The 27861-nt window shown below is 44.5% G+C and overlaps 1 protein-coding gene across 5 annotated transcripts in view; it reads right to left on the minus strand.

The window, feature by feature from the left end:
* The window catches only part of HEMK1 (HemK methyltransferase 1, mitochondrial release factors N(5)-glutamine), a 33525-nt gene that overhangs the window by 2410 nt on the left and 3254 nt on the right, over positions 1–27861 (minus strand). For 4 of the 5 annotated variants that reach the window (XM_075514066.1, XM_075514063.1, XM_075514064.1 and 1 more), the window contains exons 3-10: positions 27620–27711; positions 24968–25061; positions 10461–10613; positions 8388–8452; positions 4816–4865; positions 3345–3450; positions 2265–2360; positions 354–467 (exon numbers count right to left, since the gene is read on the minus strand). In XM_075514066.1, the coding sequence (XP_075370181.1) occupies positions 354–467; positions 2265–2360; positions 3345–3450; positions 4816–4865; positions 8388–8452; positions 10461–10613; positions 24968–25061; positions 27620–27711 (770 nt within the window). Of the gene's footprint in view, positions 1–353; positions 468–2264; positions 2361–3344; positions 3451–4815; positions 4866–8387; positions 8453–10460; positions 10614–24967; positions 25062–27172; positions 27232–27619; positions 27712–27861 lie in introns of those variants that run through there. The other variant, XM_075514068.1, reaches the window with a different exon arrangement.

A 27861-nucleotide genomic window follows, 5' to 3' on the forward strand; every position in this document is an offset into this window, starting at 1 on the left:
CTGTGGGAAAAAGAATGATCAGAGCTTTAAGACTTGCTAGGGAGAACATGCCTCTACCTCCATCCTATAAAAGCAGCAATTTTCCAATGGCAATAATCTCACCAGAGCTAGTCACCCCATCAGAAATGCTTATCTGCATCAGAATTTCTGACTCAGAAACACTTGCCAGGCTATCTCAGGATATGAGAAGGTTGAGATACTTGAAAGGAGTCCCTATTTTGTTAAAGATTGGCTTCAGCTGTGGACTTTCTCTGGCTGAGTTCATTCAATACATCAGGGTACAGAGACATAATCTACAAAGGACACAGACCTATACCTGAAGCAAAAATCTGAAGCAAAAAAATCTGACTTACTTGCCACAGAAGTCCTTGTGAATGGCACAAAGGATGAGTACTAAGTTGGGGTGTGCCTGTAGCCAGTTCTCCACCATATTTGGGTGTCTGGGATCAACTTCCAGAAACACACTCCTAAAAGGGAGTAGAAAGCAGGGCAATGCACACATTTAGGTTGCTACATTGATAAAAATTAAGGTCTGTCTTTCTGGATAACTCCTATCAGTGCAGGAAATGAGAAGGTCAGCAAACACACTGCAATCCAATAACCCTAAAACAGATCATAGCTGTCCATTTAAGATGCAGATCCCAACTGCCTCTTTCAGGGGGAGAAAGTGTTGATCTTAGGGGGAATTCTCATGGTACTCCTCTGTGTGAGCAGTTAAACTCTTGTATCAAGATGTAAGGATCCCTTTTGACGCCGTGCAGAGATACCGCCAGCTCTGTCTTTCTGAAGCCCCCAAAGATTTAAGGCCAGAATGAAGTTTTATCATGCAAATGCATGAACACCGAGTGCTGGACTGGCAGCATGAAGTTCCTCTTTGTATAAGCAGGGTGACATTAAGTCCCAGGAGCGAGAGTCATAAAGTACAACTTAGTACACACATTTTCCCACAGTAAATGTCTCCATAAATCAGTTATGAAAACACCATCAGCATTCAGACCTACACAGAGGACTGTACAAAGGAGAGTGCAGCAGCAATAAGGGAACTAATCAGACAACCTCAGTTAGCGTACCAGGACTAGGCCTGGACACTGCAGGGCTATTTCCATCTCTGCTGCAGCCAGGCTTTATGACACTGGCCCATTTCTGAGTCTCCGCTCCCACAGCAAGGGAGAACCACCCTAGCTTACAGGCACAAGGAGACGATGGAACTGGTTACAGCCTGTGACAGTGCAGCAAGATACAAGTTTAACAGGCAAAGAACAGAGGCCAAGCCCCAACCATACGCTCTCCTGAGAATTCCTAAAACATCCCATGCTGAATACTCCCTATAAATTCACCAAACTAACTACAAGCTGGGTGTGGATCTCATTCCTGACCTTAAAAAACTTCCAGTCCTCAATGGGGGCTCCACCTTATAAAACAAGCAAAAAGGGAAGAAAAATAAATAATCCTAACAAACAACCCCACGGGACCAATCTCTGTCGCTGGGAAGTTCTGAGGAGCATCTTCTGCTCTTGTGGCCATGCAAAGCATGAGGAATGAATTCTTCCGCATGCAGTAGGCCTGTCAATATTCCTGTTCCTCTTCTGAAAACAGCAGATTTTCAATGACCTCTCTTACGCTGGTAAAATGTCAGGAATTTTACACCAGATATGTGAATGCCCTGGCACAACAGACTTTTGGGTATCAGCATGTTGATCTTTAAGCACAAAATGGATCCCACATGACAGAGAATAGGAACAGTCAGTCCTGAGCATTAACCATGGAGAAATTTAACATTTAAGAAACTATCCCTGGCTGATCATCTTTCTCCTGGGATATTCAGCATTGTATCCTGGCACGATAAACAAGTTTCCGCTAATTAAAGGGTGGGAGGGAAGTAAAGATCTACATCCATTCTCACGGAGTTCTAAATTGCTTCTCCTTCAATCAGTTATTCTGCTTAGAAAGCTTCCTTTTTTTGTTGCACTCTCTCTTTCTCTGCTGCTCTCTCTCATGTTCTTTTTGTTGCTGCTTTGACCTTTAAAGAGTCTCACTTCACTAATGACTATGAAACACCACCACTGGTCAAGGAAGGCTCATATCCCTTTATTAACCAATTTCAAGCTAATTTTGCTTATGCACATGACATTTTTTAAGCTGCTATTATTAGATGGGGGGACGGGACGGGACATTTTTGCAACTGTTTTCCCTCTGTACCTTCCTGTATGAAAAGAAAACAGAAGTTATAGAAATGAATGGACAAAACAGAGGACAGTGCTTACCCAGAATCCTTCAGAAGAGAAGGAGCCAGAGCCAGAATTGTTTTGATGACTCTCATCCCATCATCTCCCCCATCCAGTGCATCAAGGTCCTCATAGCTGGAGTGTGGCAGTAAGAAGACATTAACAGCAATTCATGTGGCATGAGCCATGCCCTTGACAATGCATTGCCCCACACTCCATGGAGAATGGTGCACCTGACACACCTGAACTCCAGCACTCCTATAGCAGGTGACAGCATGCTATGTAAAATACAGAGAGTAAAAAGGCAGCTACCACTAGACTGAGAAACTCCACGTTGAGCACAAGCAGAAAACTTCCCCTGAACTCTTCCTGAAAATTATGAGCCAACTGCAGCCAGGGTCACACAGTTCCAACACGTGGATTTGTTCTCTCTGTGCTAGCTGGACAGGGAGACAGTGGGTTGTAGAGCAAGGATGACTTCCTTTATTTCAACTATACCAACAACCAGGTTGGACTGCCTTCTAACCTAGCAGAGCGAATTATGGTGTAGAAAGCTCAGCTTTCACAATCTGCTCTGGTGCACATCTTGTACAGAGGTGGGTGCAGGACTTTGTCCTGACGCATGTGACAATCAGTTCTGAGGAAGAACCAGCGTGCACAAAGTAGTACCACATCCCAAAAGAGCTTATTCCTGTTTGTGTGGGTTTGTCTGCTTAAAACAAGTATTGGGATGAAAATGGGTCGCAGCATTTCCTCCCAAGTTTTTTTTGCATCACAAAAAGCTGCACAGATTACTTGTACTTTCTTTCATAAACTCACACCAATTATAAAAAAAAGTCTAACAGGAAAAATGTTCTGAAACAGTTTTGGATTGGAAACTTGTTAATTTCAAAGTGTGGAATTTTTCCATTTTTATAAATATTTAAAATACTTTGATATTGTTTCAGACCTGTAAGCAGTCTGTAACACTGTATTATTATATACCATATAAACACACCTACACTATGTACACGTATACTACATTTGCATGTTTTGTGTGCAATTGTTTGTAGTGTAAGGCAGCAGACAGAAAACCTTGCTTCAAGGAACAGGAGAAGAAAAATCTACTTATCTGATTACCGGAGGATTTCCGCGTCCAAGGAAGCCATGTCTTCATGGAAGACATATGGGGGGTTACTGACTATGAAGTCTATGGGGCCCCAGAGTAGCAGCTGCTTGGCAGAACCTAGAAAAGAAAAAGAATCACAACCAGCTCTCAACCATAGCAATCTTCCCTATAAGCTCAGTGTCCAAATCATATCCAGGAAACTGTCTCTCCAGAGACATGCCCAGGTGTGTTTGGCTCTGCTTTTCTCTAATAAGATTTTATCCTATTTCTTTTTGGGATAGCCTGGCCTGCTCACTCTCCCACCTTGAACGCAAGAGTGATACAAAGCTAAGCAAAGTACCATTTTTTCATATCAACAGCCCTGCTTAGCGGACCATGTTACAAAGCACAGGACCTCTGGAGCTCTGTGCCCATCTGGACCTAAAGCAACAATCCGAACTTGAGAAAGTCCACAAAGACTGAAGTGGGAGCTTAGACTAGCTGTCAGGATGCATATCCTTCCTCTTATCAGAGCTGCAGAAGGACCTCTAACAAGCAAAAGAGCCACTCACAGCAGTATCAACCATCTAATGGTTTGGTCTTCTGCAGACAAGGTTCAGCTCGCTACGCTCATGCTACTGTCTGGACTGACACATACCAGCCCTGAATCAGACATCACGTAACCATGTGAGTGTGTCCTCAGGCCAGCCTCTGGCACAGGGCTTACCCATGCAGGTGCAATGCCAACACAGCTACACGGCTTTTGGACTGGAGCTGGCTGGCGTACTGCTGTTTGGACTATGGGCAGCACAAACTCAGATCGGCAGACAGAAGACTGTGCAGACATACAGGCAGCACAGTGTCAAAACCAAGATGTCAGAAAGGTGCACTAATGAATCTACAATGCTGGAGCTCCTGGTTCCACAGCTCCTGGCTAAGAAACAGCTGAGCACGTATACCTAACTGGATAAGCCTCACCAAATGGCAGTTTTAACTGGTTTCAGCTGGGTCTGGGGAAGACAACAGGTATCCTTCCCTGGTTCAGCTGACCTAATTTCAGGTGAATAAGGCTGAACATTTAATCTAAGCTAAATATCTGGGCTCCCTCTAACATCAATGAAGAGACAGGCACATACATGTTTATCTAAAGCATCCATGTCAGCATGGAATGAATTACACTCTGTATATATTTGCCTCTCCCCAGTAACACTAGAGAGCACCTGGACTACCAGCTCAGACACAACCTTTAGACACCTAAAACCAGGAACAATTCACCTTCTGATGTAGTCAGGGACTTCTCTCAGCTGATCAGCTGGCCTGGAAATCTCTGAAGGGAAAAGCTCCACTGACTCACTTCTTACTGACCTTTTTCTCTATTAACTTCAACACGCTCCTGACACCTGCATCCCAAGTGGGTCCCTTGGCTGTCTCTCACACCTGCCTCCCCCCATCAAAGTAAAAAGGGAGAAAGACAAAGGGGATTATAACAGTGAAAACACTTACTGTATGAAACATCATGGTGGAGGACGTGGATCCTCTCCTGGAGTTGCAGCCTGTAAAATTCCAGATGCAAGAAGAGAAAGAAGAAAGATTAGGAGGCATGTTTGTGTGGATTCATGAACAGCACATTCTATAAACAGATCATTAAATATCACATCTCTTATCTGATACACGTATATCCTACCCCACTGACTGCAGCTGGATTCCTCTCAAGCCACAAGGGAAGTTTAGGATCTGCTCTTTGCCCAAGGAACAAAATTGAAAGCAAAGAGCACACTGTGCACCCATGGTGATTCCAGGGTGTGGCTCCTGCGCACTCAAAACCTGTATGTATCACCTCTTGCCATACATACAGCAGTATTCCCCCACCCTGCTGCAAATTAACCACATCTCCAAGGCCTCCCCCAGGTAAGCTCACCATCCCTGAAAACAAAACCAAACCAAACCAAAAAAACCCACAACAAAATCACCTGCTTCAAATATGTAAACCTGCTATTGTAAGTGGAGTGAACATGCTCACGCTTACCATTCTTTCTCAAGCCTCCTTGATAATCTAGATCTTAACAGTATTCTGGCATCTGAGTGCATTTTCTAGGCATCTTTGGATCTCATCTCACATGCCAATGTTAAGGTGACGAGATGTTAGTGCACACTGCCAGGAGGCCAGCACATACAGTGCAGCAGAACCCCTGTGCCAGACACAGAGCTATGAAAAGGGACTCCTTTAGGGACAGCTCATGCACAGACTGTACAGTAGAACGTATTTAAAATACACACTAGGATCTCTCAGATGCTAGTTTCTAACTCGTGATCCTTCTTGCCTCTGACACCTCTGTGCACATTAATTCAGAAACACATTATGGTCAGTGCCTTTCATCTGCAGCCAGACATCCCCAGGGTGCTCACACCAGTGGAACCCCTGAAGGCACTAGAAGACACAAACACCTCTCCTTTACCTGTGACAAGTGAGCAAGTAAGCATGCTGGCTTGCTATTTTTAAGAAACAGGTCTATAAACACATTGGTATTTCTCAGGGAGAAATCTTGGCCAAGATTCTGATCTGACTCACTGCACTAAACCAAGGTAGGACAGCCTTGAGACTGACAGACTGCCACTGCATGGTGCTCCAGTCTGTCACAACCTGGCATGATCTGTCCCTTGCTCCCAGCTTGCTACAGAATATGCTTGCTGCCAGGGGAAACTAGTTGAGACAGCACTCCCCTTAAACCTTAGGAATCCTGAGCAAAGTTCCCTTGATGCTCCTGGGAGAGGAAAGAGAGGCCAGTCTGAAAGTAGCCTTGGTGCTTGGCGACAGCCTGATACTACAGGAGAGGTCACAGAAACAGAGAGCGTGAGACAGCAAGGAAGGAACAGAACCTCTAATTCCTTGGCTACATGGCCCACCCACCAAAATACCTCTCTCTTCTCAGCAGGTTTGCCTCTGGCTTTTGTGAACACATTTGAGCAATGTCAGAAGCAGCACTTCGCAAAGCCAGAAAGACAGGGCTGGACAAGATCTGCTGGTGGAGAAAGACTCCAAGCCTCCCACAGGAGATGCCATTCCCTGACCAGCAACAAACAGCACATTGTGGCAGAGAGTCTGCACTGTCCCCTAACTCCTGTCCTCAATGCAGTCCATGTCTAGAGAAAACAAAACTGCCCAGCTCTTGCCAGCTTGTTCTCTCCTCCCACAAGAGACCCACCACAGTGGCAGAGCTTTCCTCCCAGCTCTTCAGTGTAACACCTCAGGGCTACCCAATGGGGTTCATAGAGCATGCTGCGATAAAGGCCTTATACCCAAGTCCTACTTGCCTTTGCTGAGGGCCTACAGTACTGTCCCGTCAGCATACACAGGCATTAAGAAAGGGAGGGATTCCTGCATCTGTCTGCAATGTGCCCAGATGGGCCATCTGGCACTGGGATTGATTTAGTGAGAGCAAGACTCACTGAAGCATCTAGAGAACACAGCTGTGATAAGAGAGCTCTGAAAAGAAGGCAGGAACCAAGCTGGCTTCAGTCAAGCAGTAACACAGCTTATCCTACTGGTTTGTCTCCCAAGAGCTACAGGGCACCGTGCCATGGACAAGATCGCAAGGACACAATGAAAACATCCATGGAGAAATATGAGGTTCTCCGGCACTGCAATTTACACTCCCTCGGCCACTCTTAAGCCAACAAGCAGTTAATAACAAGACTATTTTTTCCAGATGCCAGTGCAATAATCTACCAAGGAAGCAAAGATCTGGCCTGCTTTTATTATACCTATGAAAAATTGCAACAGAACTTGGTTTGACACTGACACATCAGAAGGAAATCTCTGCTCCCCACTCCCTATACCTGGACTAGGAGGCAAAGGGTAATAGTGAGGTGACAAGTTTGGGAAGGGCTTGTTCCTACACATCACTTCAGACTCACGTAAGAGCTGGGACTGAGCTGCCAGAAGTGAAGAGATGCAGCCCAGCACAGCCAGAAACAGAAGTAGCCTATCTCTGTAGCCCCAATGCTGACAGCAGCTTGGGAAAAAAAGGGTATGTGGGCCCTGTGGACAGCAATGTCAGTTAATGAGCACCACTTAAGACTCACAACTGTACTAGACTCCATAAGAGGTAGCAGTAGGATTCCTTTCTGAGACTGCTCTACTTAATGCCTAGGGCCCAGCAGCTTCTAAGGATAGGAATACATACTAGAGCTCTGTACCTTTTATAGCATCTACAGAGACTGGGATCCTGCACTCAAAAGCATACTGAGACTCTAGCTCTGGTGCTTGCTATGTTAGTGACAGTCCAGAATAATCTGGGTTAGGAAGAACCAGCTGAGGAAGTGGTGCTACAAGGAAGTACGAGGTCAACCTGATACAGAGCTGTGCTGACTTCAGGCACAAGATGCTTGACTCATTGCGGGGGGGTTGGACTAGAAGACCTTTAAAGGTCCCTTCCAAGCCAAACTGTTCTATGATTCAGCAGCTCTGGACATCCAGCCACAGCGCAGGTGTCGTGCAAACAGCACAGGACCCAGCAGCACCATTCTCGCCAAACCCAAGACTGCAAGGAGGATGCTGAGGGATACCACACTAGCACATCAGAGTGAAGGTGCTATTTGAGTGTGCAAGCTTGTATCTAGAGGAGCAATGACAGAAACAAGCACAGCAATAATGCCATAGGAAGCCAGAGAGAGAAAGGTTCAGGCTATACTTGTCCTTAACCTCCTCAGTGACACATACATTCTTACTACCTGCTGCCTTCAGTTTCCCAAGTTCACAGAAAGGGATAAGAGTAGTTACCATGAAACCCTTTGAAACCCCTTGAAAGACAGACAGCATTTAAGCACTATTGTTTTATTTAGGCTGCAGTCTTTGCAAAGCGCATTCACAAGTCAAAGGAAAAAAAATACACTGGTAAACATAAGAATTTTTTTTCTGAATTCTTACATGCTTTAGGAGTTCAACCTAGGAAAACCAGGGAAACATTCCCTGGTTTCCAGTGGCAATAAACATGAACAACATGCCCAAATATTGAGGAGTCTTGGTCTTTCTCAAACAACAGTTTAGAAAAAATGGGTAATATGTGGGCTTGTACCTATGTGCATTCTCCCTGGTGAGATCCACAGCAGCCTTCTCTTTATCCACAGCTATCACCCGGCTCTGGGACAGAAAAAACAAGAAGCAAGCATGCAAGATAAGAATTGACAATTCACTGTTCACTCTTGGCTCCTAAAAGGAATAGTTCATGAAGAAAGCATCTCAGGGCACCGATGGGATCATGAGTCACTTCTAGTAAGGCTGGTAACGTGACGGAAGGCACTCTGCAACACTGCCAGCAGCCTACCAAAATAGACAGGCTTCTGACTGAACCAACTCAGCTGACAACAATGGGGTCACACTGACTCACATCACCTGATATGTTCATAGTTCCTAGTAGTGTGAGACTCAACACTCTGGCTAGTCTGGGGTAGACACAGGTTAAAGGAAGCTCATGTCCTAGGCTTCCCCCCTCTAATGCGGACAGAATCCCTCCTCACATCAACCACTTGGACAGAGGTTCTGGCATTTTCCATCTGTTATGCAGACCAGTTGCAGACTTTTGCAACTAGTCTGCAAAGCAGACTTTTGCCTAGTTACTCCACTACAGTCCCTACACCACATTCACTGCCTGTATTGACTGCACGTCAAGTATCTGAGAGTAACATTAAGAGATAGGACTACACAGTTAGAGATTTGTTTGACCTTCCATTCCATCTTGGGAAAAGTACAGGCAAAGGCCTGACTTGTTTTTGCTTTGCTTAATGTTTTTTAAACACAGATGTTGCTAAGTATTTACATAGAGAAAGCATGCTCAAAGAAAGTACTTTGCATTTGGAGATGATGGTGTGATCAACCATCATTCCTAGGGGGATTAATTTCACAGCCTGAGACTAGCACCCACACACACGAAGCTGACCCTTACGGTGAAGGACACAGCTGAATGTGCAAGTGAAAAGTTGCTGTTGTTTTCTCAATACCCGAGTGCCAAATTCTGCCTCAAACACTGAAGAGATCACACAGAGTGTAAACTCCACTTAGCTGTCAGTGTGGCTACCACTAACTCTAATCAGTCAAGGCTCCTTATTTCTCTGGGCACAGCAGTTTGTGTTAGTCAGCTGGGAAAGGACTGTTATCAGTTATGGGGACAGACTGACACAGCTCTTTAACTTAACAGGCAAGGAAAAGAGCATGAAGTACAGCTCAGGAAATCAAGGTAATTATACTTTGAAGTCATGAAGCTCAGCTAATAACCTTATCAGGTCACTGGGAGGAGGAACACAGGCATCAACTTTAATTCTTACACACCAGGTCTTATACTTCTACAAGAGGAGGGGCTGGCCACAGCAATTCTCGTTCACGAGAAGGACCTGCTGGTCTGCAATTCTGAGGAAAGGGGAATATTTTTCCCTTAACCACATGTGATGAGATCTTGGATTCATCTCGCTGTTTACCAACGGTATCTCAGTAAGCATGTTACATGCCACAATAACCAGGGGCAAGAAGGGCTTTGGTCACCCAGATCTCAGTCCCCTTCCTGCTCTTTTCACTCTGTTCAAAAGGTGTGCATTGTTATTAGGGAACAAAAGACTTCAAAAACAGTGGTTTGGTAGTTGTGGCAGTGTGACATATGCTTGTCATATTGATCGCAAGTACTGACACTTCTGTGGTAATCCCTTCCCTGTACTCATTTAGTCTTCAGTCTCCTAGAGACAAGATCTTTCTACTCACAGCAAGGTAATTTTTAGAGATGACTGCCCCACAAATTCGACTAATAGAGTGTGTGCCCATGCCTTGGTCCCTCTTGTTCACAGCCCAGGATATTAGCTTAAAGCAACACCCACCAGTGCTTCAAGCTAAGGTGATTAATAGTGAGCTGTGACAGCTGAAGAATGAGCACATTTGCTTCTTCCATTCTAACTATGTCTCCACTACTCCCAGGGAGAGCAATTACTAAATATCCCTCTTCTACCTAGCATGAACTTACAGAGCCTGACTGTCAGAGACCTCAGCTGCTGAAGTCCCATCAAAGCAAAGAAGTTTGTCTGTGAAGTCTCAATGAAGACTAGTAGAGTGGGACTGTCCTGTAACACGGGCATCTATTGTACCATGAGCACTGAAAAAAGCTCACCTGTGGCAGTTTGCACAACAGACTCAGAGCAATTGCTCCAGAGCCACAGCCAATCTCCAGGATCACAGGATGAGGGCCAGGAACTGGGAAGCAGAGGCCTGAATTCTTCTCACATTTCCGAGATTCTTCCTCCACAACTAAAGAGATGAGATCCTAACAAAACAACAACAAAAAAAAAAACAAACACAACCAACCAAAAAAAAATTTCTAAGGAAGCTGTTTTGACTCACACCTTTGTGGTCTGAGAACTGGAGTTTAAATTTCTTGACTCTGTAGCCCAATGAAATGTGGTTTTGTTGCTAATTTTTAAAACACAGATGGCAGCAATGGAACTGACATGCCAGAAGTCACTTCAGCTCCATCTCCCCCACAGGGTGCTTTGATTAGTAACCAAATCCTCAGGATACAATTTCCCACAGATCCTCTGAAATCTTCTAGCACTGTTGGGAAAAAACAATAACCAAACAGCTGGAGCACATTATTTTCTGCAACACCATTTTATTTACTCCAAAATTCCAGTTTTCAGAATTTGTAAACTTCAAAATTTAAGATTTCTACACTCAGTGTGGTATGTAATCTGGAGGCAGAGGTACAACTCCTAACAGCACCTAAGCCAATAATCCAACCTGCAGATGAAAAGCAAAGGCAATGAATTGCTGAATGATCCAAATGAGCAGCTCCCTGCATGGATTTCAGATTGTGGACTCCTACTACATTTTGTTGGTATAAAGTCACGTGGAAAAGATTTTCATCCACGCTCCTGGATCCATATGCGTCTCTGCCATCGCCACCTCCTCCCTCCCATCAATCTCCTCTTTTTTAAATCCCTTCGCAATTTCATATAAAATCCAACACAGCAGGAGAGGTCTCAAAGATATACTGTTCTAAGGTTTGTGAAAATGAGTGACTAGCTACAAGAGAAAGCACACATGTGCCTCCCTCAGACTGTAGCATGAACTTCTCTCGCTATTCACTGGAGAAAACTATAAGACAGAAACCTTGTAAACACCTTGAGTGCATCAGCAGCTTCAGCAAGTGCTCACAACTCCCAGCAATCCTTGTGCTTTCATGACACAACAGTACAGAAACAAGGCCTTACTGCCCAAGGCGCTCCCACGATGGCTAGGTTATTTCACTTGAGAGGTCTGCTCTTGGATCTCTCCCGTAAATCCAGAAAGCTTAACAAAATTTACAAAGAATAATTGGCTTGATTTTGCCAACAGTTAAAATTAAAGACATTACCAGGAAAATTACCAGCCTTCCATTTTTACAAGGAATCTCACATGTTCTTGGCATAAGCAGGAATATTTAAAAGCAACACGTCTTGGCAGGCAGGTCAGCTTCTCTTTAGTAAAGCAATGGCCTTTTTCAGGAGCCTAAACCGGGTATGCTTGTACGTAAGGGCATAAGCCCTTCCTTGGATATATCACCCTAACTGTGGTGCAGTGTAATAGATGCCTTGTGCAAAGCTGTAGTTTTTATGAAGATATTTGTTGCTGTTGGTCATCCTTCATGCTAGGCCAATTTGTATCTGCAGTAAGTAGGGAGGGAGGATGCAAACAGGTATAAAAACGAAGCATCAGGGTAGATGAGCTTCAGCAAAACATCCCCAGCAGCAGAGCACCTGAGACATGGGCTGTTTTGTCAGACAGTATTTTCTGAGGTTTCCCACAAGACGTGAACTGCTTTTAAACATATTAAGGTACCGTGCTCCTGCATGCAAGCACACACCCAGTGCTTAGAGAACAGAAGTAAAGCTTGCACTACTTCCCAGTCTGGGATGGAGAAACAGGCATATTTCAACATTGTCCAGGCCTTGCAAAGCGAGGCAGCTTTGAACCACTCCATCTTACTAGAACCGTTTGCTTGTTGATTCCTCCTGCTGGAAGAGCCTGAACGCATAAGTAAAAAGGAAAGATTTGGTTTATTTGAATGTGTAAACACTCCATATTTCCTCTAGTAACATTACTTCTTCTGCAGATCAGCTTTTCTGAGCCTTTGCCATTTTCAACTCGGCTGCATTAGGCTTTGCTGCTTTTCCAGTAGCCTGCCTCTGCCAGCAATAGCCTTTTGGGAGCCACTGGCTCCTCAACTTCCTTTAGGCTCCTTTTCACAGCCACAGCCTTTTGGGGCCTTCAGGGGCTTTTTAGCAACAAGTACCTTCAGCTGTTTTCATTGTTTTCTCTCAAATCTTCTCCAGTTGTTGAGCTGGAAAGAGCCAGAGATGCCCATGCCTTCACTCACCAGATACTCAATGACAACAGCCTTCATGCTTCTCCAGACTGTGCCCTCTGCCTTCCACAGCTTTCAGTGCTCCTCAGCTATGAGCTCTGTTGTGTTCATACCCAAAAGCCCAAGAGGGAACGAGAAGCAGCCCATAGGCTGGAAGGCACTATTCTGAGAGGCCTCTCTCAGAGGTGTGTCTTCACTGCAAAGTTAAGTTTGGTGACTGATACCTAAGCTAGCCTCAGCCAGGTATAAGGAGCCACACTGCAATGCCCTATGCTGGTTACCGTGTCGTTATGGGCACTGCACTCATAAAGGAGTTTTGCTAACAGCCTCCAAAATCATATTCCTTGTTGCTGCTCTGGGATTCCTTTCCTAGACAATTATGGAGGAAAACATTCTTATAGGCTCACAACAGGACTGTGGGAAACCATTAGAGGACTACCAGTGCTCAGATACCAACAGGGAAAAATGAACACCTTCTCTACCCACTTTTGTGCAAAAATGGCTTTTGCCTTTCAGCTAACAGCTCCAGATGAATCAGTCTGAAAACACTTCTGCAATGGAGACAGCCAGAGATTGTAACCGCAGCTGGTTTGGGGAAGCAGGTACTGATGATTCCAAGACCACAGAAGAGCAGCCACCCAAAAAATTCTGCTCAGCCATTAAATTGCTCTTTTAAATACCAGCCATTTCTGGTCACTTACAAACATTTCCAGGAAATCTCTACAGTAACTCAGAAGAACCATCTGTCTCCAGGGCTGATGACAGAGTAGCACAAGTTACTGATTTCTAACGTCCAAATGTAACTTCCATACAGTAGAACTATTGTCAGAATTTAACAACTTCCTTAAGGTTTATCATTAGTAATTTCAAGCTTGGAGTTTTTAATGAACTTCTACTTTACACATTCCACAGTGAAAGTATTTTTAGAGTGCTTGCCAAAGCTCCTATTTAAATATGACTTGATTTCAGTTTTTACCCATGTACATTAAAAGGGATGTTGGTATTATTTAGGCCTTATATCCTACTTCCTGACTCCCTTGCCTTATTATCTTGGTTATTTCATATACTTCTTACTGACGCAAAAGCTAGTTCTCTCATAATACACCTGTTTATCACAACAGTTCAAAATTAAGAGATATTAAAAATAATGTGACAACCTAAAGAAACTACATCCTTTTCCAGACATTAGCATCTCACTACAATCAAAAAGTTCAATAACTATGAAAATAAATTATTTTATTAAATATAGTCGATTAGCAAGCAAAACAGAAGTGGCAAATTAGGAAAAAAAATACTAGTACAGATTATTCAATGTTGAATTACATTTGCAATTATCTATGTATTAAAAGGAGGAAGTAAAGACAAAACAGAATGCACTGGAATAAGACATTTTGTAATTCTGCATTAACTGGCTGTGATACCATGGTCCTTTTCTTCACTTACAGCTTTCACATGAAAGCCACATTTCCCCAACATCTGCGAAAGAATCGGAAAAACCCAGCAACCACGATACAGAGTATGTCCAGTTAGCCCACTGCGATTGCAACTAGGTTTCCTTTTCCGAAATCATGAATGATTCAGTTATCCAAAATTGTTTTGAAACAGTATTCTTCAGATTCTTCTCAGTATTTTTCATCTTTCAGCAAGCGATCCAGCCAAAATCTGTGCTTTTCCAAGCACACCATCATCTCCAAGATGTCACCACTGGAAATTGATAAATTACTGCACTTCGCAGAACACAGCAGAATCACTTTCAAATCTCGTCTTGGGAGACAAAGTATTTCTGGCCATGCATTAGAGTAGTCATACAAACACTACAAAATACCCTGCAAGACAGACATTCCCTACCTCCGTACAAGCATCTGACTAGAGCCACACCTGGGGAAGAGCAACAAAGAGGCAGAAGGTGCTAAAAAGAAATGCCAGTCCCAGACACAGAGAAACTGGGACAACAGCAGATGGCCAAAGGCTGTGGTCTTTAGTGTGTAGGATACCCCATGTCTCCTCAGACTGAACAGATTCAGAGCACAAACGCCTGCTAATATAATGCCATCATTGCTAAAAGCCATCTTAACTGTCAATTTGATCACCAGCTCTAAAGGCTGAGACATGAAATTAAAAAAATTCCACTGGGAAATAAGAAAAAACACTTTAGCAGCCTAGGTAATTAACCTTTGGAATATGTTAGGTAAATTCTCCACCATCGGGCACTCTAAACTGAAACGGCAGGCTGTTCAAAAGGGCTTACTTTCACTCACACCATTTACAGGATTCAACACATCAGAGAGAGAAGTGTCCTTCGCTACAGAAAAATGCTATTTTGGATAAAACAAAGACTTGACAATCAGCGTGTCTTTATAGTCTCTAAAAACAGGGAAATGAGTTAGCTTGCTCAGGTGCCTTGTCCCTGCAACATGCTGAGCACTTCCATACCTTTAACACATGTATCCTCACAACTCCCATTTTCCAGATGAGCAACTGTAAAACAGCGACCATCCCAAACTCATGAAGGAGGACTATGGCAGAGCAGAGCATTGAACCCAATGCTCCAGAAGCCTCATCCACACCTTTCCAATGACACCACTGTAGATTGTGGAAACGGGTCCCCCAAACTCCAGTCAGGTCTACAGTTGTGTGAGGACAACTGACCTCCTGCAGAAAAGCAGAAGTCACAAAGATCAGAACGAGATTCCCACATCATCTAAATACACAGCGCTTGGCTGCTCTTGAATTGTCTTTTTGTTTTTACTGTTGTAGATAAAAAAACTGTAAATATAAAAAAAAATCCAAAGCACTGTATTAAGGAACAAGTAAAATCGAAAATTAAAAAAGTATCTTAGGAATGTGACCCCATTCCATATTTGCCCACAGCATGCTAACCACTGGATAGGATAAATGCTCAACTGTGGAGTTATTAAATTCAAATTATTGCTTACAGTATGCGTAATTATTGTTAGTAACAAAACAGCCTACACTAAAAATCCTCCTAACCAATGCTACAGATACTTGGCAGAACTACTTTTAACCTGGAGCCTGGTGTACACATACGTGGGTATAAGTGTGATATTTGTGTCAGAATGGAGAAATGGAACATTTTGAAGACCTTTTCTCCCCTAGTCTGTGCAAGAAGCTCCTTCCCCCAGCAAAAGCTAGTTTTGGAAGGAGCGGAGGGACTGAATGGCAAACAGACAAAACCAGAGAGAAACTAAAATCCTCTCTTTGCTTTTGCTAGCAATAGCATCACGGTAGAAGGGAAGGAGGGTCCTGGCCATGGCCTGGCTGTCCCCCATGACTCGGAGCTGTTGACATCTGCATGCAGTGGCAGATTGCACATTTCATTCAATAGATGGGTGTACAGAGATGTTCAAGCAGCTGAGAGGAAGAGCTAGAAGTCACACGGAAAGATGAGCTCAGTAGCCACTGCTGTCCCTTGGAGGAAATCTTATGTATGGCTAAAACTGCCCCACAGCTGTCTTCTCCCCTGCAGCTTGTAGGATTGCCATGCGCCTTTGCAGGGCACACCAGCAATGCCAGTGTGCCTCAGGGCCTTTTTGTCATGTTACAGGCAGGCAGCACAACAGTCAGGGCAATAGGCTAGGCTTAGGAATGGGGGCAGCTCACAGCTCTGCAAAGTTAGTAGTGTGACTAAATCCCAATCTCTCTGCACGTTGCAAACTCCCCTTGCACAGCAATAATCAATGAACTTCCCCTTCTCCCCCATTTTACAGGATTTTGTGCAAATAAATATTCAAGAGGATGTCAAGAGCACCAGCCACCTCTGAAACCTGTGCATTCATGAGGGTAGTAAGCTAGGTGCAAAGCCTCGAAGGGTTTTTACATCACACTGGACTGGAGGTGATGCAGGTATCAAGTGATGGGTGTTCAGGGACCTACATGCTGTTGCTAAGCACAAAACAGAGTGGCGAGAAGGTATCTAGACCCTCTACGTCTTTACCAGAAATGAATTTAAAAATCTACAGGGAAGACATCCTTGGGAGGGAGAAGGATATCTGGTCCTGACTAGCAAAGGAAGAGCTTGCAAGAACTAGAAGAGACCTGTTATCTGCAGTTCATATATAGGGGACACAAATATTTGCTTCTCGTGCTACTTAATTTCCAGCACTCAGAGGTTCTCAAGCTTTTGTCTCTTAGCCAAGTCACTCACAGCCTGCTCTCACCTTGTGATTCCAGGAAGTCTTGCTTCACTGCCAGATTCGCCCTAAGTTCACGTTGTCCTTTATTTGGGTTGTTCCCCCCCCCCCCCATCTTCTCTGTTGAGCGAAACAAATGCAAAACTTTGCGAACACCTCCAGCTTCCCATGAGCCTCTGCCTCACCCTTCCACCCACAACTCCTGCTCCCCAACCCGCCCCCCCAGCACACACTCATGTTCTGACAGGTTCTTGGTATTACCTCCCCCTCCCTGCAGCCAGGTCTCTAGTTCACTGTATTTCTTGGAACTGCAGCTGCACAAAGAAAGCGTGAGGACAGTGTCTGCCAGCACCCAAACCACAAGCTCCACAGCTGCACAGCTCCAACCAGCAGACAGCGCAAGGTCAGGCAGCTTTCAGCACCAAGACAGTCAGGAGAAAACAGCAGAGATTCTCACTGCTCAACAGTGGCTACAGAGCTGTGCGGAAGTCCAGAGTTGAGGCAATCGTGTGCTACAGTCCAACAACAGTGAATGACCCATCTGATGTTTCTGTGATTAAAAGTACAAGGCTAAGAAAAACAAGTGGAGGGGAGGAATGCGAAAGGCAAGGGTGGAGGTCACAAATTCACACTGTGTTCCCTAGAAGCACCCTTTTTTCATGCCCCGCATGCTCTGGGGAAAGACAAGGTTCCAGGAGTACGAGCCAGGGTGGCAAGAGGCTCTAACTTCCCAGGTTAGCAAACAGGATAAGGAGAGCAAAAGACACATGAAAACCTGGGTAACCTCCTCTCTGCTCTCGCACGCTTCCTGGGAATGTTTTACTTATTTGTGTGCTTTCCAGAAACTTCTATTCTCAGAATCCAGGACTTTCCATAGAGCCTGATCTGATATTAACCAAATCACCCCTCCCCTCCTGTTTGTCCACTTGGCTGCCAATCAGCACATGACAAAACACCAGGAAGCCAAGCTGGAAACCTAACTCCATGGCAATGGCTCTAGAAGATCACTGCCACGTACCCTCCTTCCAAAACCAAGCTACCAAGCCAGCCCAGAGCTTACTGGGCAGGCAGGCTATGGCATTTTTGTCCTGGGCTCTTCTGCCTGGCACCGCAGTAGGAAAGAGAAAATGTTGCACAAAGTCCATGAAACTCTCCCTATACACAGACAGAAAGCAAAACACCAGAATAACTCCAGAAGGAGCCACTGATCCTGAAAGAAAAGGTGGCTTTAGGGAGAAGCAATGACAGACAAACAGGTAAAGGCAAGCCTAATACTGAGGAAGGGGTTTGGCTTCTCTGTCATACAACACAAGAAGCTCCTGATGTGCCAGGGCACATGCCAAGCACTGTTTCATCTGTTGGAGGAGAGGCTGTGACAGCACCCAGAAATTACTTTACCAAAAGGCAGCAACCTTTGCAACCCATATGTGCTAGTGCCCAAGAGAAACTAACCGCAGTTGTCACATCTAAACTTAGCCATGCCCAAGAGGGGCAAGAAGAGTGGATCAAAGTCACTGTAAAACGGCCGTACATTGGATCTCCAGCACAAACCTCTATCTAGGCACATCTCTCCAGAATCAAGGCATTTTCTTTCTCTGCAGATACTGGTATCGACCACTGCCAGATACAGCATCGCGACAGATGTGCTGGTCCAGCTTGCTAATCCCTAGCTCTGAAATCCCAGTTACTTGGATGTCTGAGAGAAGCAGGGGGGGGGGATAGATTTTTTTTTTTTTCCCCCTGTTCATGCAGGAAACCCCTCAAGTCCCATCCCTCCTGTTACAGCCATTCTATAGTTTGTTTTTCTCCAGTGCTAGTCCTAAATCTTGCTCTAACTGCTGAGGAGCTAAGCTACTCAGCTGAAACTCACAGAAAGAGAGACACTCTTTCAATCAGAAAAGGGAGATTAAAAAGCCAAAGACTTCACAGAGTTCTTTTAGGGCCAAAAAAATAAAGGCATTAACAACACTGAGATCTGTGAGAACATATTAGGAAAGTCTATATAAGTTAACCTGGGGAACAGGTTTGTGCATGACTTAAAAGAACAGCTGTTGCTTCCCCTGCCTTCAGCATAGATTTTAGCTTTAAATTTACATTTTTGAGTCTGTCCTGGAAATCACCAACTTTGAAGTAATCCTCTGCACTAGTGCAGCCTTTTTTTCTTCCATAGGAAGCCAGGAGAAACTACTGCCATAGTTCATCTTGGCCAGTTAGCCAGGAACAATCCTGTTTCTTCCTCCATTTCCTTTTGAATAAGGAGGAATCTGTCCTGGGAAAACATCCTGTCCTGATTTTAAAGTAGCCAGCAGTAGACTCCTGCTAAGCTGTTTCAGTAATTAATTACTCTCTCTGGCTTGCATTTATAGTGCTTGTTATACACTTGTCTATGAAACCAAAGAGACTTCTGTTATCAAATTTCTGCTCCCTGTGCCAGGTAATTAACCCCTAAGCTTGTCTTTGATGATCTAAACAGTCTTTCACAACAAGGCAGATCTTTCCAGCTGTTAATCCACCTACTGGTTCTTCTCCAAACCTAGTTTTCCATTTCTTCCTCAGCTGGTCAGTAACATAACTGGACATAATATCTTTGCAACTATTCCACTACTGCAGTACACAGATTATTTAATCCTGCTACTTGTACTTCGCAATCTCCTGTTAACACACCCAAGGATCACATTAGCATGCTAGGCAGCCCACTGAAAATGGGTGCTCGTGGTCAGCCAGTATCCATAAGAGCCCCAAATCTTTCTCCAAGCTCTCCTGGCAGGGGAAGCCCCTCAAGCCACAAGGCACAGGCTGCATTATTTATTTCTGCATATATGATTGTATTAAACACTTGTTGCTGCAGAGCGACTGCAATTGCCCTTTGAGCTAGGAACAACAGGTTCCCTTCAAAATTCTCATTCCCCAGCCTCTGTGCCACAGCCCACTTCAGAAAATATTGTTTTGCTCCAACATACTGATAAAATATTACCTATCATATGGGCAAAATCTGATCTATGTGAGGCCACAACAGCAATGCTCCAACTTTAGCACATTTGTTTACAGCTATATTTTGACAGCAGTTACTTTTTGAGCTATTAAATAATGCCCTATTGCATTTATGTTCAATATACCTCATAGGAATCTATATATATTTCAAGAAAGGTCTTTAAGCTACGTACAAGATAGAGCACCATCGTCCTTTTCATTTCCCAAATTGGGAAGCCAGTGACACAGAAAGGAGAAGCAGCCTCCCTTTGAAGAGACAACTAGGCAGAGGCAAAACCATAAGAAAGCGCCAATCTCCTGACTCCTGATCCATGGCTGTACTCCACTAGACAGCGTGACCTTTTTTGACCTTTCAAAAAAGTAACCATCTGTGGCAATGAAATTAGGGAAATGAAAGGCCATTCTGTATCAAAAGCTTCCTTTCAGTGCTGATTAAAACAGAAAATATGTACACTGCTTTGACATAAAGCACTGGAGAAAGGCCCCACCTTGCAATCTGTATATTTGTGTGTACATGTCAGGAAGCAAAAATCCTCCCTTCTCCGTGTGCTTGACCTTCTTGAAAGGTTAATGATTATGTTTAGCTAGAAGTAAGGTTAAACTTCATGAAAGGTTTCTCTGAGCAAATCTTTGCCTAAAGTGCTTTTGCAGAACACCCCAGCACAATGATGGCCATTCAGCTGACAGATGCAAGTAAACAGCAATGTTTTCGGTGTATTGAGCATGTTATCATGGGAAAGAAACAATCTATCTTGGGAAACAAGTTAAAAGCTTAAAAATCATAGGTGGAAAAAGAATTGATTAGACAGCAACAGGACTAAAAATTACAAATGCTATAGAAAGCATGAATGGTTTATGTGTTACACAGTAAGAAGTAAGGGCTTTGCGCTTAAATGAGCAGGCAGCACCATCAGCAAAGAAAATACCTTTCCCATTTACAACACAAAATTAGAAAGATTCACTGTCAGATGATGTCATGGAGGCTAGTCACAGACAGACTCAAAAGAGGATTAAACAAATTAATGGAGGACAGATCCATTAGTGATTATGAAGCAGGATGGCCCCAAATCCAGCTTTGGCTAAGAACAGCCCTTAACTGCTGACTATCAAAAGAAGGGGGGATCCTTCCATACCTATCTTTTCCCTTGTAATTTTGCCCCCACCATCTGCTACGAGCCCTGATCAGCCACAGTATATTGAACTAGACAGACCAATATACTCTGACCCACTAAGTCTTTTTTCTTGCTCTCACAGGAGATTGCAACCACAATCTTTCTTTCATGACTACTAAAAAGTGTTCAGCATAGCACAGACTTGTAATTTCTTTCCCTAAGATGTATCCCAGGCTCAACACACATCCTCACCCTACAGTGCCCCCCGTTTACAGGACAAGGGACTGTTCTCATGACACAGCCACTACAACAAAATCAAGACAGAAAAAAATTATGTAGGATTTGAGCTTGTGCTGAGATCACAACAGGTCAAGGAGGTGTCACCAGGGGACTCCTGAGTGGCCTGAGGGTTAGAGGGGATGGTGGGACTCTGACAATCCTCCCAAGGAAAACTGGAGCTCTCCTCCCAGCAGCTTTCCTCCAGCAAAAATGAATACTCAATGTCCGAGAACCTGACTCTACCCGCACGGTACCTGCAAGGGATAAAAGGAGAGCATTTTTGTTTCCACTGAACAACTAAGCCTTCATTGGCTTTAAAACACAGCATCTGAGAGAGGAGGGGATCAGAAACACCACAAATCCTATAATAATTAATAGGAAATAGAGCCATCAGGAACTCCGTGAGCCTAAGCCCGGAGTGCCCTCTAGGGGTAAAAGACTGCTGAGCCACATATCCCAAACTACTTCCTTCGGAGAAGTCCTGGACCAAATGAAACCTTTCCTTAATGAAGTCATGGTGAGGCTTCATTTAGCCTATATTTGTCTGTACAAAAAAAAGGAATTATGTATCCACGGTCGGCTGAGATCCCCTTCTCTTTGTCCTATTTTTCCTCTGATACGCAATGCTGCTGCGATAGTAACACAGACCAAGTTTTAGAAAGCCTTGCTTTGGGAAAAGGATTTTCTTCTCCATTAATACAGTGACTGAGCAATGTTGAGACAGGGATTCCTTGACATTACAATACTAATCGCATAACAAAGATAATTCACGAGACTGAGCACACCCCTAAACTTTGGCCCAAACACCTCCCCGTTGCAGAAACCTGGCTCTGGTGGTCACGTGAGGAAAACAGGCAGGACACTGGGTTCCGCAAGCCCTTGCAAACCCAGTCAGTGCTTGCAGCAACGAGTCCAAAGCTTTCCTCACAGAAGGCCAGGTAACTGGAGGAAGGTGAGACTGAGGACTGCTTAACAAAACTCTCCTCCAACACAGTATGTCTGTGCTCACAGAAGTATCTATCAGCCCTGCACACCGAGAAGTTATGACTGAATACAATCAGCTTTTGTTATCCCGCTCTCAGAGCTTAAACAGGACCTGCTAGTTTCCTAATTTTGGCTGCTTGTCCCCTCCCCACCCAGACTCCCACTGAACAGAAGAACGAGGCCACATTGTGCTGAAAAAATATTCCCAGAGGGCATGAACGGGACAGGGCTCAGCTACCAGAGAGAACAAAACATACTACAAAGGCCCAAATTTCACACAGGGAAAAATTAAGCAGACAACTGAGCTTCTCTTTTTGCATGTGTGTCTGCCCTCAGGACTGAAACAATGCTGGTGGTTTATGTCATACTGTTTGCCGTCATGCCATCACCAACACGTCTGGGAGCAAGAGTCATAACCCTTCTGTTGTAACCATAGAATAAAACGTGCATCATAAAGATGGCTCCTCTTCTTTTCAGACCTTGAATCAATAAGCAGGAGCATTTGCAGAAGCTACATAAATATAGCTAGGAAGCAAATTTGCAGCTGCTTGTGTATCTGCACAAACAAGTCAATTTAGGGAGTCACATCTACTCAGCCAAGGACAAGACATGCCACGAGGCTTGTGTGTGCAGTCACATATAAGCAACTTGAACCTGGCATATCAACATTGATAATTAACTGCTTCCTAAAGAACAAGGATTATTTACAGATATTATTTGGTGAAAAGTTTCAGCTCTACTGGTTTTAAGAACACTGCAGACAAATCCTAAACAGAAAGGGAACAACAGATGCAACTAACTTCAATATTTTTCAAAGGAGATATTTCCACTGCAGTTTTAAAGTCCAGTGAAGTCTGGAAAAATTACTCTGATGAAACAAAACATAGGCAAACCCAAACACACCCCACAAAGCTAGGAGTCAGAGATGACCAACCTTTCCTTCCCAGCAGAAGAAAAGGACCTGCACATCAACTTACTTTGTGCAACAGGTTACACACAGTACACAGTTCCTGGATGCAGCGCATGCCTAAAGCAATGTCCTGCCAGGTGCTGCTAAATAGCTGGATCTTGTCCCCATGCTCTTCCTGTTCAAGTAACCTCCTCAGTTGCCAACAGAGCTCCATTCCCAAGCTATCATCATAAACTTCCGGCCTTCCATAATAAATGTGCTAAAAACATGCCTTCATAGTAAGTACCATGACACATCAAATACAATTTTCACAGAGAGACAAGGTTTGGGTTAAGCTGTTTATGCTACATTTTTGCACCAGGGTATGTTAAGTGGTTTCAAACACAACATGTTACACAGCACTGCATTTCAGTTTGGGCCAGTGGAGATGCTTTTACCAAAATCACGCATGTGGGCACAATTAACTATGTTGTCAAGCATCAGCCACCCTGGCTTCCACTCCACACAATAGGCCTTTGAAGCCTGGCACTGCATGGAGAGTTCTCCCTGGTTTTAAAGCTCACATTGCATCCACAAATTAATGGGGAGTTAGAGGTTGGAAACACTCTCTTGAATCAACCAGAGCAGAAATACTGTTGACAATAACAAAGCTAACCATCGCTGGGCTCCAACTGGCAAAACTATTCCTTAGAGCCCTATCTCCAAACTTAATCGCCACAGAGTGATCAAACCCAGACACAACAGAGAGCTCACACCTTCTCTGGATGCAAGTGTCATCACTATGATTTAGGGCCCAGCAGGCTCTCAAGGAGATGCTGCTGATGCCCCACACCAAATCAAGACTCTGGTTCTGAATATTCTTCTACAGGCTGAGATGAGAGGATGTCCAAGTGGTAGCTGTGCTGATTCCCACTAAATTGTCTGGAACCCTCTCATGGATTTCAGTAGCACCCTCTTCTTGAAAGGGCACAATGGAAGCACAGGTGGTCTTTGCCTTTTAACTTTTGTGTAACATAAAGGTGTCAGATAAAGGATTCTGCAGACTGCATCCTCTCTTTAGCGACCTGCTGCTTTCTTCATACATTCCCAATAGTATCCCTTCCGCAGAAAAAGCAAAGGTGGTCTTCCCATCTCCAAAGCCCACTCAGTCCTTAGCATCTCTTCTGACATTGTCAGTAGGGGACATTCTGTCTGAATAAGCCTTTTCATTCTTTTTACAGCATGGGCCCATACTTAAAGAGACCTGAGCAGAGGGCTGCCAGCAGATTACAATAGTCACCAAGCAGCAGGCAAACAACTGAAGAAATGACTATTAGACTGTGGAGACATCAGACAGGTGGTAGGTGCCATTTCCTACCAGCCTGCACTGTTTTAGTCTGTACATGGACGAACAAGCTCTCTGGAGTCCACTACCATTTTCCAGTAGCAGCTTTCTACTGCTGCAGGATTTTGCTAACAATTTTTGGACAATTTCGAGATTCTTATCCTTGTATCAAAGTACTAAGCCACTGAGATATAGCAGTATAGGTTTTGAACTTCTAGGAGACATTACTATAGCAGAAATAAGGAAAGAAAGCCAAGTCTTTCCATCAATGGAGATAGATCTTTGTGTAATTAAGTGATAGGCTAGCTTGCAACATATCTTGCTCTGAGCCAGGAGGCAAAGTTCACCAGCACCAGTTCCAGATCACAAGCTTAGAATACCCCTGTTCTAAAAGAAGTGATCTGACCTCCTCATCACTACAACCTCATGATATACAGGGTGCCTTCATAACAATGCTATGATTGCATTGTATGATGTAATTCACAGATTCAAGCCCGCCCCTGCCATGTTTCCCACATTCATACCTCTGTTTCAGGCCGAGGAATAAATACTGGGGGTCTCATCTTCAGAGTCAGGTCCTGAAAGTCCCACTCACCAAGCACATACTGCACTGGCATTCTGTGGCAGGCAAAAGCAAATGTGAACACTTTAGGACTACACTCCGTAACACAGAAAAGCTCTCAATACCATGCTTACCTCATTACTAACCACATAACCCTCCTGAGGGTGAACACCTAGACACCCCTAAGGCTCTCAACTGCTTGTGCAATGTGCACGTGCACTCTAAGGGAGCTGTGGGAGCTCTATTCCCACAAAAGAGTTTGTTATCAAGCACTGGACCCAGGGAACTACAGGCCAGTCAGCCTCACCTCGATACTGGGGAAAGTGATGGAACTCTCTAGTCCTAGAGATCGTTTCCAAACACACCAAGTACAGGAAGGTGACTGGGAGTAGTCAGCATGGATTTACAAAGGGGAAATCATTCCTGTCTGACCCAATAGCCATCCATGACACAATGACTAGCTTGGTGCATGAGGAGAGAGTAATCAATACTGTTTATCTTTACTTTCCTAAGGGTTTTGATACTGTCTCCCACATCCTCATATACAAGCTGATGAAGTATGGACTAGATAAATGAGGTAGACTGAAAATTGACTAAACTGGCAGGCTTGGAGGGCTGTGTTCAGCAGCACAAAGTTCAGCTGAAGGCCGATCACTAGTGGAGTACCTCTGGGGTCAATACTGGGGCCAATATAGCATAACATCTTCATTAATTATCTGGATGAAGGGACAGAGAGCACCCTTGGCATGTCTGCAGATGACAAAAAATTGGGAGTGGTTAATAGACCAGATGAGTGTGCTACTTTTCAGAGGGACCTCAGGAGGCTGGAGAAATGGGCTGACAGGAACCTCATTAAATTCAGCAAAGAGTAATGTGAAGTCCTATAAACTGGGGAGGAATAACCCCATGCACCAGTACAGGCTGGGGGCCAACCAGCTGGACAGTGGCCTTGCAGAAAAGGCCATGGGGATCGGGTGGACAAGTTGACCATGAGCCAGCAATGTGCTCTTGCAGCAAAGAAGGCCAATGGCTTCCTGGGCTGCATTAGGCAGAGCATTGCCAGAAGGTCAAGGGAGGGGATCCTTCCCCTCTGTTCAGCACTGGGGTAGGAAACATCTGGCTACCAGTACAGGAGAGTCATGGACATACTGGAGTAAGTCCAACAAATGGCCATTAAGATGATTAAGGGATCAGAGCATCTGACATACAAGGAGAGAGACTGGGAGCTGGGACAGTTTAGCCTTGAGAAGGGAAGGCTTGGGCTGAGGGGGCAGGGGAGGGAAATCTCGTCAATAAGCATATGTATCTGGTGAGACTGAGTAAAGGAGATGGAGTCTGACTCTTTTCAGTGGTATCCAGTGAAAAGACAGGCAAAGGGCACAGACTGAAATACAGACAATTCCATTTAAACCTAAGAACCACGCCCCCTTTTTTTTTTTCTCCCCTTTTTTTAAACACTGTGAGGGTGGTCAAACACTGGAACAGGCTGTCCAGAGAGGTTGTATAGTATCTGTCTTCAGATATATTAGAAACTGAATTGGGCATGGCTCTGAGCCACTTGCTCTAGTTGATCCTGCTTTGAGCAGCAGGGGTGGACTAGATTTCCAGAGGTCCCTGTCAACTTCTGATTCTATGAATTTTGTGGCCATGTTTTCAGCTGCTGTGAGGCACCATACTTCACTTCTTCACGTAGAACAGCAGATGTGTGTTGCAACCTTAACAGCACTTAAGACAGAGCAACTTGCAAGTGAGACAGCTCTGGGAATTTTGCATTTCTGCTCCTAACACAAGACTCAAGAGCAGCAGGAAAATTTCACGGAAGACACTCAGATGCTACAAACAGTAACCACTGCTAACACACAGACTCCCTGAGAAACCCTCACATCCTATCCTGCATAAGTCATGGCAGGATTAATCCGCACAGCAAAATGAGGATCCACATCATAACCACACTCACGTAAACAAGCAGGAGGATGTTGCCTCCAAACATGCTCCCAGACATCTCCCACCCTTCTAAATGATCCAAGTTCTTGAATATTTCCTCTCCCCACACACTACTCCCCAGGCCCAGCCTGATTCCAAGTAGCTCCTTCACACCAAACCCATTTAATTTTTGCACTAAGACAACCCCTCACACAGAGCAAGCAAATAGAGGCCAAAAGAATACCAAAGCTACGACAGCCATGGATACCTCTAAACACCAGGGAAATCCCCTGCAGGCAAAGTCTAGAAAGGAAAGCACAGCAACACCACAGACCAGTATAGGACTGGCAGCTGAACAGAGTGCTGAATCAGACAGAAGGGGACAAGGCTAAATTTTGTAAGCACAGAAGGGCTTAATGAAAACGCACCCAACTCAGAGTCAGTATTGCCAGTTTCCTGCTCCTCCGCAACATCCCTTAAGCCCTCTTTGCTCCCAGACAGGACAGACAGGTGATTTACTACCTGACAACAACAGCAAATGCCCATCACTTGAGTCACCATGAGACAAAGCACTGTTACTTGACATGTCAGCTGCTAATGGTCTTCTGCCTTCTCTCTGCTACCATTCTTCTGGCTGCATTAAGACTGAGGAAAACCCTCCAAAGGAACAACTGTAAGAGGATGCTCCTACCTTTCTAGTCGCTTGTTGCTCAGCTGCTGGATTTGTTCCTGCTGCACTGCTGTAAGCGGAGTGCGGAGGCTTTTGGAGTTCAAGCTCTGAAACTGAAGACAAGGTCACTTTAAAACCTGCCCACTGGTGCCACTCGGGTGTCCTCTGCACCCTCCCAAGAGCATCCTCCAGGGAGACCCAGCACGCTGACAAACACATATGCTTGGGACTGTACAAAACCACAAATGATTAGGAGAACCTAT

Source organism: Mycteria americana, chromosome 11 (genome assembly GCF_035582795.1).
Source record: "Mycteria americana isolate JAX WOST 10 ecotype Jacksonville Zoo and Gardens chromosome 11, USCA_MyAme_1.0, whole genome shotgun sequence".
Taxonomy (NCBI): domain Eukaryota; kingdom Metazoa; phylum Chordata; class Aves; order Ciconiiformes; family Ciconiidae; genus Mycteria; species Mycteria americana.